General features: G+C 51.7%; 1 protein-coding gene across 4 annotated transcripts in view; it reads left to right on the forward strand.

Moving 5' to 3' along the window:
* Nucleotides 1-13,344, forward strand: part of GTF2IRD1 (GTF2I repeat domain containing 1) — a 63,053-nt gene that overhangs the window by 37,924 nt on the left and 11,785 nt on the right. For 3 of the 4 annotated variants that reach the window (XM_082068632.1, XM_082068635.1, XM_082068633.1), the window contains exons 11-22: nt 230-350; nt 2,925-2,962; nt 3,968-4,048; nt 5,761-5,850; nt 6,248-6,310; nt 6,727-6,792; nt 7,927-8,110; nt 9,267-9,325; nt 9,509-9,574; nt 10,368-10,451; nt 11,334-11,517; nt 12,278-12,306. In XM_082068632.1, coding sequence (XP_081924758.1) covers nt 230-350; nt 2,925-2,962; nt 3,968-4,048; nt 5,761-5,850; nt 6,248-6,310; nt 6,727-6,792; nt 7,927-8,110; nt 9,267-9,325; nt 9,509-9,574; nt 10,368-10,451; nt 11,334-11,517; nt 12,278-12,306 — 1,065 coding nt within the window. The remainder of the gene's footprint in view (nt 1-229; nt 351-2,924; nt 2,963-3,967; nt 4,049-5,760; nt 5,851-6,247; nt 6,311-6,726; nt 6,793-7,926; nt 8,111-9,266; nt 9,326-9,508; nt 9,575-10,367; nt 10,452-11,333; nt 11,518-12,277; nt 12,307-13,344) is intronic. The other variant, XM_082068634.1, reaches the window with a different exon arrangement.

Here is a 13,344-nt window from a genome sequence, read left to right on the forward strand (position 1 = left end):
AGCTTTAAGCAAGCACCTTGCTATTATTTTAACATGTAAACCCAATTAAATCTGCACCCTTGCCTTTGCAAGCAAGTGACTCTTGAAATCCTGTCACCCCACCCTGATCTCAGCTCTGGGACTAGCGGGGGGCAAAAATGGAGGTGGAAAAGCTGCATTATGGGCACCTCTGGTTGCTAATTCTGCTTTTTCTTTTCCTTCCAAACCTACCCTGTGCACCTGGCACCAGGAAGCAAATTTACCAAAGATCCAACCAAGCTGGAGCCGTCCAGCCCCCCCGGGGAGATCTCCCCCGAGCCGCACCGCGGGGCCGGCCTGGACCTGGCGGGGACCTCCCAGGCCAACAGCAGGTACGTGACACTCCTGTCCTCCAGCCACCGCAAAGTGACGTCCCTCGGAGATTTACTTTGGGGGTGTTAATGTGCACAGCAGGTTATTTTACCGGCTGGGGAGGGTGCAGTGGGTGCAACTCAGTGGCAGCATTGGGGAGATGTTATAGGTAACGTGGTTGTAAGGGCGTCGTTCTTCTGCCTCCCTAAAAACCCGCTGTGATGGTACAGACGGGAGACTGAGCACCCCCATCCTTTTGCAAGCCAAAACTGGAAAGTTTGGAATCATTGATTTTGTACAAAACTGATGAAATCGAGGCCGTGCCCGGGCAGGCTGGGATTATCTGCAGGAGCAATGTTAAAGCATGGCCTAAGGATTCACCCTCAGCCGGCACTGTAACACAACATCCTGCTAATTAAGGATTACTTGTTTATAAAGCTTACAGGGAGACTAATAGCGGATTAACGGATGTTTTAATAAAGGTGGGGTTATAGAGTTCAGCAGGACAGGAGGCTTTTTATGAGAGTACCTGTTTCGGGTACAACCATGTCACGAGCTAGATGGGTTTGCAATTTGCTGGCAGCACCTACAGAGCATATAGCATTGCTTTCCAACCCGTGCTGGGAGATCCAGAAGGGATTTTTCTCTGTGTAGCTCCAGTTTCCTGTATTTTTTGCTTCAGCTGGTCTGAAGCAAGGTAATTTTTAGCCACAGCATTTACCTTTAAAATCACTTTAAATAAAAGAAGCGGGGCAGCAGTTCATAGCAGTGTAACTGATGCTTGCAGGCAGGTCTGTAACTTGTTCCCATCTCCTCTGTGGCGTGTGTTGGGTTCCCTCCCTCCTTGGTTCTTCACGGACATGAGCCCACCACGGGTTGAAGTCTCCTGGTTCTCCCAGTGCTGTTTCAGGTTTGTCCCCAGGGATGTGGCTGCTGGGTGTCCCCAAAGCCATGCTCGCCCCAGGACCGTGAACCTGCCCCATAAGCAGCATTAGAACAGGCACCTTGAGAGGGCAGAGACCTCTCAAGCTGCCCAGTTTGGGGGGCTGGCATTTGGCACCCAGCCCTTGAGGTATCTCGAGCTTTAAAGGAGGATTTGGGGGCGGTTTGGTGGTGGAGCGCAGCTCACTCTGCCTACTGCAGTGGTAGACTTAAATATTGTGAAACCTCCCAATGCACTGATACCACCTATCTGCAGGGAAAAGCAGGTGGATATTCAAATCCTACTTTTGTTCTTCTGCAAATAAGGAATATCTGTTCCATGGCTGGAGCAGAGCATTTCCATAGCAGTTGGTCTGCCCAGGTGAGGTTCCAGTTCTAGGGCAAGGGCAGAGCCAGACAGAAACATAGAAACATTGAATCACAGAACAGTTTGTGTTGAAGGGACCTTCCCAGCTCCCCCAGTGCCCCCCCTGCCATGAGCAGGGACATCTTCACCAGCTCAGGTTGCTCAGAGCCCCGTCCAGCCTGGCCTGGGATGTCTGCAGGGATGGTTCAGCCACCACCTCTCTGGGCAACCTGGGCCAGGCTCTCACCACCCTCAGTGTAACAAATTTCTTCCTTATGCCTGAATTTCCCTCCTTTAGTTTAAAACCATCACCCCTCATCCTATTGCAACAGGCCCTGCTAAAAAGTCTGTCTCCATCTTTCTACTTCAGGGAGAAATACCAGATGCTGCGAGGAGTAACACACCCCCTGGAGAAGCCCTCCTTCCAAATTTCCTTAGTGAAAGGTTGATTTTGACCCAAATTGAGAGTTAAAACCCTTCCCACAGTTCCTAGCTAATACATACAGTACTTTCTAGACCAGAGATTCTTTTTACCCATACCACATTTAGGAAGAACATTTCAAGAGCACTCCTGGCTTCCTTCACATTGCCTGTAGTTTGTTCTGCTGATGCTGCTGAGTGGATTTAGGCAAGAGAAGTGCTTTTGAGCATCCCCTTTGAGGCAACAGGGATGTGGCGCTGGCTCTAAAGGGTTTTCCTTCCCCCTGAAGGACCAGTGTCGTGGAGGGATGTGTTTTGCAGTGCCTCCCTGGGCCCCTTACTACCAAAGAGCCGTGGTTGTTCTTGGTTAAGAAAGAGAGAGACAGAAAGCAATCACGTCCTGAGAAATGCAAAGTAATCTCATTTGGATGCCGAACGCCTTGGGTAAATTCCTGAGCATGCAAAGTTAACTGCAGGCGCGAGTTTGGGATAGCGCCCAGTTTTCAGGGGAGAAAAGCTTTGGGCAGAATAAATATTTATCAAATCAATTGACTTTTTTCCTCTCTCCCTGTTTGCTTTAGCTCCATGAGTAACCACATTGTAATGATGCTTTATGCACTGCTCGCTGCCGCAAGGGATGGAGTCAACCAGGTCTTGAGCTTAAAACCCCTCTTGCTTTCAGGAGCTCCCTGCTGCGGTCACGTCCGTCGGTCTCTATCGGCAGAGATGACACCAGGGGAGAGGTTGGGAACAGGACTTGAGTTGCAGAAAAACCCGCAGACCGTGGGTTTCTCTTGCAGCCATGGATGCCGTGGCACGGTTGAGTTTTTCAGCGTTCCCTTTGGTTGCTCCATGACCACCTCTCATGTCTGCCTTTCCCTTCCAGGTCCGAGAAGTGCAGTGTTTCTGAAAGCTGTGAACCAGGTGAGGAATAATTAATTTTCTCTTGCAAAATAGTGATATTTGCGGGGGGAACACTAAAGAAAGTTGCCTGTGTAGTAACCAGTTACCCATTTGCCCCACGGGACAGTTCTCTCAGGGTTTTATCCCCATTCATTAGATACAGAGATGAAGGGTCTTATCCTGTGACCTTTCAGTTGTGTCCCGAAAGTGCATAAATAGAAGTAACGAGACTTAAGCACATGCTTAAATGCAATGCTAAGAGAAGTCTTCAGTCTCAGAGTTCCCCTTTCCCAAAAAGCTGCCACGATTGGATCACCCAGAAATCAGCGGTGTTGGTGCTCTGCAAATGAGAAGGAAACACTTTTCCCCAGTTTTAGGGGCTTAAATCACCACTGAGTAGGTGAAGCCACGCAGAGCCTCACTGTCCTGCCTGCCCCAGCTGTGACCCAGCCCCTTGCAGTGAATCAGTCCTACCCTAAGTGAGGATATCTGTCTGGAGATAAGAGGCAGCTGGGCTGAGCAGCATCCCCCGGGGCAGCCTCTCCATGGGCTGGTGTGTGTTCCCCACCTGCTGGGGTTCAGCTGGTCCTGCCCTGGTGTGATGCAGCTGTGATCAGCCCTCCCAGAGCATGGCTCTGCAGAGGGGCTTATCTGAAATGTGAGATTGGGAGCATTAAAAATGCCAGAAGTGCCTGCTGGAGATGGCTCCTCCTGGATCCCCAACAACACTTACAGGTAACTCAGTTTAAGTGAGGAAAGCCAGGAAACAAGCACATAACCAGAGCAAGCAACCGGTTTGAGGCTACCACCAGCTCCTGCCAGCCAAGCTGTTTTCAGAGGCTGTGTCCATGGGAGCCCTTCAGGTACCTTGATGCCATGGCCTTGATGCCACTTGACCAAAGTCTGGTTGCTGCAGGATGCTCAGCCAGCACTGAAGTCACAGCTCTGGTTTCCCTGCCTGTGTTGGGCAGATGTGGCACGGCCCATTCCTCTTGGCAATTGCCTTTTGTTGCATCTCCCCGGTAGGTACCTCAGGAGATCTGGGTGGGATCAGGCAGATCAAAATCGAGCCGGACGAGCTGGACATCATCCAGATCACTGTGCCAGGTAGGCACCGGGGTACCGGCTGGTGCGGTGGCCTCTGTGCAGGCTGGGCTGCTGCCTGACATCTCGGCGTGTTGCTTTGAGAAGAGGATGTTTCACAGCACAGAAGGTCCCCTGTGCCCGTGCACTGGTGTTTCTTCTCTGGAGCTCATTTTAAGGGGCATATCAGGAATCAGTGGATTTCCTGGGGGCAGTACAAGGTGGTTTAGGGCTTGCTCTTGTTTCTGTCTCTCCTGCATTGCTTTTTGTTGCTGCCTTTCCCTTGAGAAAGTGAGCCTGGTTTACTGTTTCCCCTCATGCTCGGGCTTAGAGGATCCCAGGTATCGAGTGCAGGATGTTTTTGATGAGGTCCTTAGTTTAGAAAAACAGCCTGGTTAGTTATGAGCTCATAAGAACAGGTTTAATATTAAGCATGTGCTGAAAATGTGTTGGAATTGGTTGTACCAATGCATTTCTCCACATTTTTGCCCAGAGAGGTCGGTGGTGATGGAGGTGAGCGGTTGGGTGCTTGAGGGGCAGCTGGGAGAGTTGTTTTCCATTCACCTGACCTGGACAGTGCAGCAAATGGTAGGATGATCCCCAGGGTTTAATGAGTGGATAGTTAGCACTTTGCATTTTCAGTGTGCTTTACAAACATCAATTAATAATCTCATGAGAATGAGGGCAGCAACAGGACTCCCAACATGCCCAAGGGTGCGCGATGCTGCGGACAGCAGTGACACCCAGCCTCACCACACCAGTGTGATCTCTGTCACACCCAAATTATAACAACCCCTTAATACAGTGATATTTGGGGAGTCACTCCAGGATTATCGTAGAATGGACTTAATGTACAGTTAATATAGGGGAAGGAGAAGAACAAGGTATAGTGGTAGATCAAACATTTAATTTTCAACTTGGCAGCTAATGGAGGAGAAGAAAGCTAATATGTGGCGAGCTGGCAGTGTGTGGGAGGAGGAGGAGAAGGTGTTATCACTTCTCTGGTGCTGGGTAGATCACACTTCAAGGCCAGAGTCCACCTTTTCTTACCTTATTTGAAGATCGAGTTCAATCAGAGGGAGTACAGCTGAGGGCAGGGAGGAGGATTAATAGGCAAGAGGTGTTCATCTACAGGGAGAAATTGATGAAATTTGGATTATTTATCCTGTGAGGTGGTTGATTAAGCAGTGACCTGACTGAAGTATTTAAAGTAGCTGAAGGTTTATTTAAAGCTAAATTTGGGTAGTTCTTTGAGGGCACTGGAGAGCCCAGCATTAGAGGAGACAGGTTTAATCATGCATGCAGGTTACATAAGGGAAACCCAACAGGTGTGATTTTGGGGAGGAAGGCAGCATTGCTGGAATGGTTTTCCCTCGGTGGAGTAGCTAAGTCAAGGAGCATTAACTTTTTAAGCCAAAATTGAGTGTCTAGATGGAATTAAGCCAAGTAAATAGTTTTGAACTCTTTTTATTCTTTACCTTCCACGGAGGTTGGGAAGAAGCTTTTGATCTTTTCCCTTGGGCCGAGAGGTCGGCTGTGTTTCGGAGATGAGCTCCGGGTGGTCCTGGGGAGGAAGAAGGCAGATGTGCCCCCAGAGCAGCTCCTGCTGTGGGGCTGTGTTGTGGGGGAGCCCTTCGCTCAGCCCCTGCTGATGGGCCAGGGCCTTCTGAACCCTGTTTTGGGGACGGTCCCCCCCATCATTGAAACAAAAGCTGCCCATGGGGTTTTGTCCGCAGACCGATCGCCCGGTTCGGATGAGATGCACGACCCAGCACCCACGCACGTGTCCTCGGAGGAGTCGAACTACATCCTAGAAACAGTAGCAGGTACCAGGAATGAAGCATCCAGGAGACTCTGTGGGGGCATGGGAGTGCGTGCACATGTCAGAAATGAGTAAATACCATTTATGAGCCGTGGGGATGGAGTTGGGACCTGCTTCCAGAGTCGTGGCCTCAGTCAGGCCAGCTGGGAGCTCTGACAAACAAACTGGTGGCTTTTTCAGCACTGCTGCTCCTTCCCAGACCTCTTGGATGTAGGCGATGGGTTTATTGTGCCTGTGCAGCTCCTGGCGTGATGCTGCCAGCCTGAGCCTGCGCTGGGACGTGTGCTCAGACCTTAGGGAGGGGAGGAGGAGCTGGGTGACTGCAGGGGACCTGGGACATCCTGCCCACGTCTGGTCTGCTTTTACTGGTGCTGGCCACCGCTAACCCTCCTCTTCCTCAGCAGGGACAGAGAAGGGGCCCAGCGAGGAGTCACGGCATGAAGAAAAGCAGAGAGAGGGATCAGGTGAGTGTACAATGAGCTTTGCCCATCATTGCAAGTTTTTGGACGCAGATGTATTTTGCGTTGGGTTTTGTGGGCTTCCTATATGATCAGCAAAGCATTCAGCCTCCAAAAAGCCTAGCACAGAAGGCGTCACCATGTTGCTGGGCTCTGTCCTCCCTACTCTTGCCTAGATTTACTTTTTCCCCCATCTTGTCCCTCCTTGCTGCCAGCAGAGCTCTGTGGCTGGTGCATGGCTGCCCTTCCTTGCTCAGGGATGAGCTTGGAAGCAGCTGCTCATGGTTTGGCATCAGTTTGAGAGGTGTGAAGAGCGTGTGGTCGCCTCTGCTCGCCTGTGCTGTGTGTTGCTGGCCCCAGAGGCAGCTGGTTTTTCAGAGCATTTCTCTTTTTCTTTTCTGTTTGTTTTTTTTTTTTTGCAGATGGCATAGGGGATGTTTTAAGTCATTTGAGAAAACAAGTTGAAATTTTGTTCAACACAAGATACGGTAAGATAGTCGTAAAATTAACACATGTTCATCATGCCAAGTGCTGGCCTCTGCCATGGGGAGCTCCTAATTGCTCACAAATGTCACCTACCATTTCCAAACCAGCAGCTGAGTAAAGGTGCAATCTAATTTGTTCATTTGCTGTCTGCTGGGCTTACAAATGCATTTGAAATCTCCCTGGGCCTTGTTACTGCAGCTCTCCCTCTTCGTTTCCTTGATGCTTTTTCATCTGGCTGCAGCCCAGGAATTGCTGCCGTGACCTTCAGCCGTGTAGGCAAGGACCAAAGTGGTTTCCCCCATCACTTGTTTGAAATATCAGAGAGGATTTTCCACCTGAGGTGGTCATGGCGTGGCTCAACAAGGCTGGTGGGACCCTGGGTTGGGGGCTGGCACTCGGCATCCTCTGTTTGCCCCCTTTATAAAGGTTATTTAACCTGGAAAAAATACTAGTGAGGTCATGTGCATTTTGAGAGCTGGCAGAAGGTCTTTGCCAATGGAAGGACCAGGAGACACAGGGAACGAGAGCAGGGGAAGGAGAAGGGCTGGGATGCTCTGGGCAGGCTGAGGCGCTGGGGATGCAGCTGGAACGGCTGGCAGAGCGATGGCTCTGTGTGCACCCCGTGCTTTCATAAAGGACTGAGGGTCCTCACCCACGCTCGTGGGGTTTTGTCCTGGTTTTTCACCTGGCCAAACAGCTCTGCCTGGTGCTGGCTGTTTGGTTGCTTATCAGCAATATTTAGCAGAGCAAAGGGAGCCCTCACTGCGGGTTGCACAGACTGCAGGGTGCCCCAGGCATGTTCCTCGTCCCCTCATCTGGCAGAGGAACATCCATGGAGGGCTGGGCATGGGGTCCCGTGGCTTTGTGGAGAGATGCTTGCAGCCTTTATAGGAAACCCCTTCGACGTGTGCTGCTGCAAGGCAGCCTGTGTTAGCACAGCAAATGCAAAAGCCAGCTCCGGGCAGCAGCCTGGCTCTGTCCCTTGGCTGGTGTCTGCCATCAGGACATCCCACCAGGCACAGAGTGACAACAAACTCTCCAGAAACCTCTCCAGACCCCCACTGATATATTGTGTCACTGCCGCTTTGCCCTGACGTGGAGATCCAGCAAGCTAACGAGGTTCGGTCCCCATGCAGCGAAAGCCATAGGAATATCGGAGCCAGTCAAAGTTCCCTACTCCAAGTTCCTGATGTATCCCGAGGACCTGTTTGTCGTGGGCTTGCCGGAGGGCATCCTGCTGCGCCGCCCCAACTGCTTTGGGATTGCCAAGCTGAAGAAGATCCTGCAAGCGAGCAACAACATCCAGTTTGTCATTAAAAGGTAAAGCAGGTGGAGTAGCTGTACCTTGGGGAGAATGTTCCTGCTCAGACGTCCTGCTGCTGTGCAGTGTCCTGAGGAACATCCCTCTCTTGGTCACCTTCAATACATTTGCTTGATTAGAAGCAACCAAGGGTTGTTGCCTTGTTGGAACCATCCACGAGAGTCAGCAGTGTTGTCATCTCTCCCTCGATGTCTTTTGGGGTTTTACCCCACTTTTGCAAAGACTTGGCCCAGGAGCAGGGAGCACCCAAGGGTGGGTGAGAGGGAGCCGGAGCCTTTAACCTTCAGGGTGCTCAGGCGTGGGGCAAAGAATGTGACTGGGAGGCCTGGAGGGTCTTCTTATGGGAAGCAGCTCTGACCGAGGTCCAGATGTGCACATCTGTGCCTCAGCAGGATGCTGTGGGCACCAGGGAAGGTGCTGTCGTTGCACTGGGGAGCAGGGAGTGTCACAGGGACCTGTGAGAGGCCAGGGCTGCTGTGACACAACAGCATTGCCCTGAAAGAGGGAACAGATCCAACAGAGATGAATTTTAAAGTGTCTTTAGGTGTTTTGGGGGGTTTCTCACCCAAATGCTGGCTCAGCCTCCATTGCAGAGGAGAGAGCTGATGCAACCAATGTGGCAGGCAGCTGAAATGGAAAATAGATGTTGGGAGTGCAGACATTTAGTGGCATCACACCAGCAGCTCCCAGGCCAACCCAACTGCGTTTTGAGGGCTCTCCTGTTCCCCTCCCAAGCCCTTTTCTCTGTAGCGCAACTCGTAACAAGCCCTGCTATCACCTCACTGTGTGATTTTAGCATTAGACAATTTTGGGAGCCAACTGTATATTTAAAGGAGCTGCGCACAGCTTCTCCCATCCCCAAGAAACATGCAGGATCGCGTGCCCTAAAAGCCTGTAACAGCTGATTTAAGCTGCCCACCCATCACCAGCTTATTCTCATCCTGGGGAGCATCACATCAGCTCACTAGAGTCTGTTGGCATGAAAATGCCTTCCAAAGTTCCCCCGCTGCATTGCAGGAGCATCACAATTGCATTGGCCAGACACGGTTGGTGGGTTGTGGCCGTCGGGGCACTGGCCCAGGGGACACCGGAGCAGCGGGGTGTCGCTGGCCAGGGAGCTCACAGGTGTCCCCTCTGCTTCTCGCTGTTTTCCAGACCAGAGCTGCTGGCGGAGGGTGTAAAGGAGCCGGCGTCGGACAGCCCGGCAGCCAAAGGTAGGCTGCGAGACGCCCGGCAGCCGGGCCGTTAAGGACTAGGTAGGAGAGGAGTGAGAGCGTTTTCCTCCAGCACGTCTCTTGCCTTCCCTCCCCACCTCGTTTTTTGGCTGGAAACCCCTTTCTGTGCGTCCCCCTCGGAGGCACCACAAATCCTAACTCCTCTTATGTCCCTTGTCCCAGCTGTCGGCGAGAGGGACTCGAGCGAGGCGCTCCTGGAGGACGCTGTGAAGAGACAGGGCTTCCAAGGTGAGGGCCTGGAGGCATCTCGGGGGGGTTGAGATGGGGTCCTTGGACCATTGTGGGGCTGGTAGAGTAAATAGATGCGGGCAGGGAGCAGTCACAGGGTGTCAGGGCTTGGTAGGAGAGGAGGAGGTGGGTGAGATGACGGGAAGGACAGACATCCAGAAAACAAGATGCGCAGCTGGGGCGGGTAGTCCCGTAGGTCTAAGGAAGAGTCTTGATGCGCTTTGGATGGTGCCCTAATTAACCAGCTTTGCTTATCTTGCTGTCTGACCTTGCGAGATGTGTAATTAAGTTTGCCTTTTCTGGAGTTTTTTGCGGCCGGGCAAGGTTTGTATAAGCACTGCTCCGGTCCGGCGTGTACCAGCACCCGACACGGTGGCTCCATCGGGGCAAGGAGCAATGGTGAGAAGCCCGTGGGCTGAGGGGCAAGTGCTGCCCTGCTCGAGCATCCTTTTCCTTGGGCCATGGGAGCCCGTGAGGGTTTGCAGAGAGGGATGGAGGCTTTTCAAAGGCTTTGGCTTTTCAGAGAGGCTTTGGAGTACATTTTATTTTAACGCCAGTAATTATCGCAACTGAATCTTCGATTTCATGCAGCTTTTATTCTTAGCAAACAGGCGGGGAAAAAAAAACATATTTCTGTTTAGATTATTTTTAAGGACTTTGAATGGCCCACTCCAGAGATTAGCTAATTGCAAGATAAGGACTTTCCTATAATTAGAAAATGGCATTACTTAAAAGTCACAGAGTGCCTTTTAATTTACCAGCAGAAGTCCATAATTGTTTCTTTATTTTACAGAAAATTATGATGCCAGGCTTTCTAGAATAGACATCGCTAACACGCTGCGGGAACAAGTCCAGGACCTGTTCAATAAGAAATACGGTGAGAAACCAGGGTGGGAGTCAGTTTTATTCCCTCCTTATCCCCTCCTCATTTTTGCTCCCTGTCTCTCCCCTCTCCTCTGGGTTCCTCCTTGCCAGGTGCTTTCTCGCCTCCCCCCTGAATGGGCAGCACCTCATGGGGACAGGGAGTGAGGGTCTGGGAACTGCTGCTCTCTGCTGCAGGCATTTGCAGTGTAGGTGGCTCCTTGGCCACCTTTTGTTTTGTCTTTTAAGCCCCCTCCATGAGGAAGAATGATGGTAAATTAATTAGCAGAGAATTGCAGAGCTGTGGGAGCACAGGCCGTGGCGGGAGGTTGGGGGACAAGTAGATGCTGTCCCTCCTGTCCCCAAGGCACCTACCTGGTCTCTACGGGGTGCTCCCACAGCCTGTCTGCCCCAGCGTCTGTTCTCTACCAAGCAAGGCAGGGAAATGCTGTTATCCCCATTTTCTAGGCAGGGCTAACACTTGTGTGGGTTCCCAGGTACGCACAATAGCAATTATTATACTTGCAAGGAAATGTGTAGCCTCAGTCCTGCAGCCCGACCTCAGAGAGGGAATGTGCCTGTGGAGTTATCTCCAAATAATGTCCTGAAGCGAAGAGCAGCAGCTTTCCATCCCTGCCACTGGGCATCATCCTACAGGATGGTGTCTCTCCTTGGCCCCGCCAGCTCTGCTGCGCGCTTGTGGCTGCCTCGGCACCGCTCCATCGTGGAGATGGCCCAAAAATGTTGGTCCTTGATCTAAAGCTTGACATGGTACCTTGAGCAGCCTCCTCATGCCTGTGCTTTGTTGGGGCTGGGGATGGAGCCAAAGCCGTGGTAGAAATGGCATCCTTGGCATCCTGCACACTTACTGCTTGCTTACCGCTCGCTTCTCTCCCAGGTGAGGCCTTGGGGATTAAATACCCCGTGCAAGTGCCATACAAGCGGATCAAGAGCAATCCAGGGTCGGTGATTATCGAGGGGCTGCCCCCCGGGATCCCCTTCAGGAAGCCGTGCACCTTCGGCTCACAGAACCTGGAGAGGATATTGGCCGTAGCTGATAAAATCAAGTTCACCGTGACAAGGTGCGTGGTGAGAGGTGTTGGTCACCCCGCCGGGCAGGAGGGGAGAGGAGGGAGCAACATAAATGCACCCCCAGCTCTGCCAGCCCCATGGAGGCAGGGCTGTGCATACTGTAAATGCCATCACCCCCAAGACAGCAATTAAGTTGGCAGCTAGTGGTTTGCATGAAGGAGGGGGCCATAAAATAGAGACTCCTGCTCTTTCCTCCTGTCCACTGCCTGGGAGGTGGTGGGGAAGGCATCAGTGGGAGAAAATGCAGTGTTTGGTGTGATGGTTGTGTGGGCAGAGAAATCCCAGCCCCTTTTCGAGGAGGCTTGAAATAGGAGAAACATTGCTGGGCTTTTTGCTGGTGTAAGACAGCACTCAGGGTCCCACAGCGCCTGGAGAGCCACCGGGCACCGGCCGTTTGGGCAGGTCCAGTGGGATTTGCAGCCAAATGGGACGGACACAAGTGGGAGGGGAAAAACACTTTATCACTGTTTCATTGTAAGGTGGGACAGGGGAAAAAATGGTTTTAAGAGTGGCTTCATCAGCCTCTCGCTGGGCCACACTGTCTGTGTGCTTACTGATGGGACACACGCTGCCCCGAGCAGGGACCTCGTCCCCACGGAGCTCCTGTGGTCTCGCACGGGTGGTGGCACAGCAAGAGAAGGACAAACTGACCCCTCATCCCCCGGAGCTACAGGAGGATGCTTGGTCCAGGTGTGTTGCCTTCCCAATGGCGTTTCATTTTCAATCTCCTTTTTCCCTTATTTTTTACAGGCCTTTTCAAGGACTCATCCCCAAACCCGGTAAGAGATTATTTTTTTTTTGCCTAAGCGATGCATTGGCCAAGTGTTAGTGGTGGTCAGGCAGTTGTAAGCTGTGGGTGGCAAGCAATAATTTTACCAGCTGGAGGAAAGTTGCCCCGACATCACATTTCTGGGCTTGCCGCTTTGGTTTTGTTGTTGTTTGGTGTATTTGCTGACACTCCCCTGACTGAGACATCTGGCCTCAGCGTCACCCATCGGTACTGCTGCTGGTGCCTTGAAACGATGGCACTTCTCAAGAGCTAATCTAGAGCAGGGATCTGTGTTCTGTATTGAAGAAAGAACCCGCTTTCTGTGTTCTGTATTGAAGAAAGAACCTGCTTTCTTAAGCATTTTGTTAAAATAAATAGGAGTTGCAATGAACTGACAGGTTTGGTGTCATGGGGACGGGGTGATTAAGCACAGGGCTGCAGCAGCGTGGCAGTGAAAGCCCTTGTTGGCCCATGGGCATGTGGAAACACTGGGGACATGGGAGAGGAGAAGACAGGGTGTCCGGGGTGTGCTCAATACCCAGCTGCACAAACAACCATCACAAACAACCATCCCTGTGCATCGCTGCTCTTGCTCTGTCCATCGCTTCCAGGCTGCCCAGAGAAGAGAGCTGCTGTTAGAAATGTGGGTAAAGACCTGTCTTGGTTTTAAATGTCTGTAATTACAACTGTTGGAAGAGCACAGATGGGTGTGAAAGCCGTTGTCGTCTTTATTGATGGCTTCCCATTTCCTTGGCCAGCCTCTGTGTGGATGGCACAATTTAGGGAAGACAGATATGACAGAGAGGAAAACATTTATATGCCCTTATTGGGAACAGCAAAAAGATGTTAGACGCCCGAGAGGGTTCTCACAAAAGGCGAGCTGAGAAATTCAGTCCAGGGCATGATCTTTGTGCTGATCTCTGCATCCCTGCATATGGCCCAGCTGAGTTGATGGGGAGTCCCCCGAGACCTCTGCAGACCTTGGATTTAGATTCGTTCTCTTTTGGTCCTAAGCAGCAAAGTTCCAGCTCACACCGGCTGGGCCTTA

This window comes from Streptopelia decaocto (assembly GCF_964273445.1).
Source record: "Streptopelia decaocto genome assembly, chromosome: 18".
Taxonomy (NCBI): Eukaryota; Metazoa; Chordata; class Aves; order Columbiformes; family Columbidae; genus Streptopelia; species Streptopelia decaocto.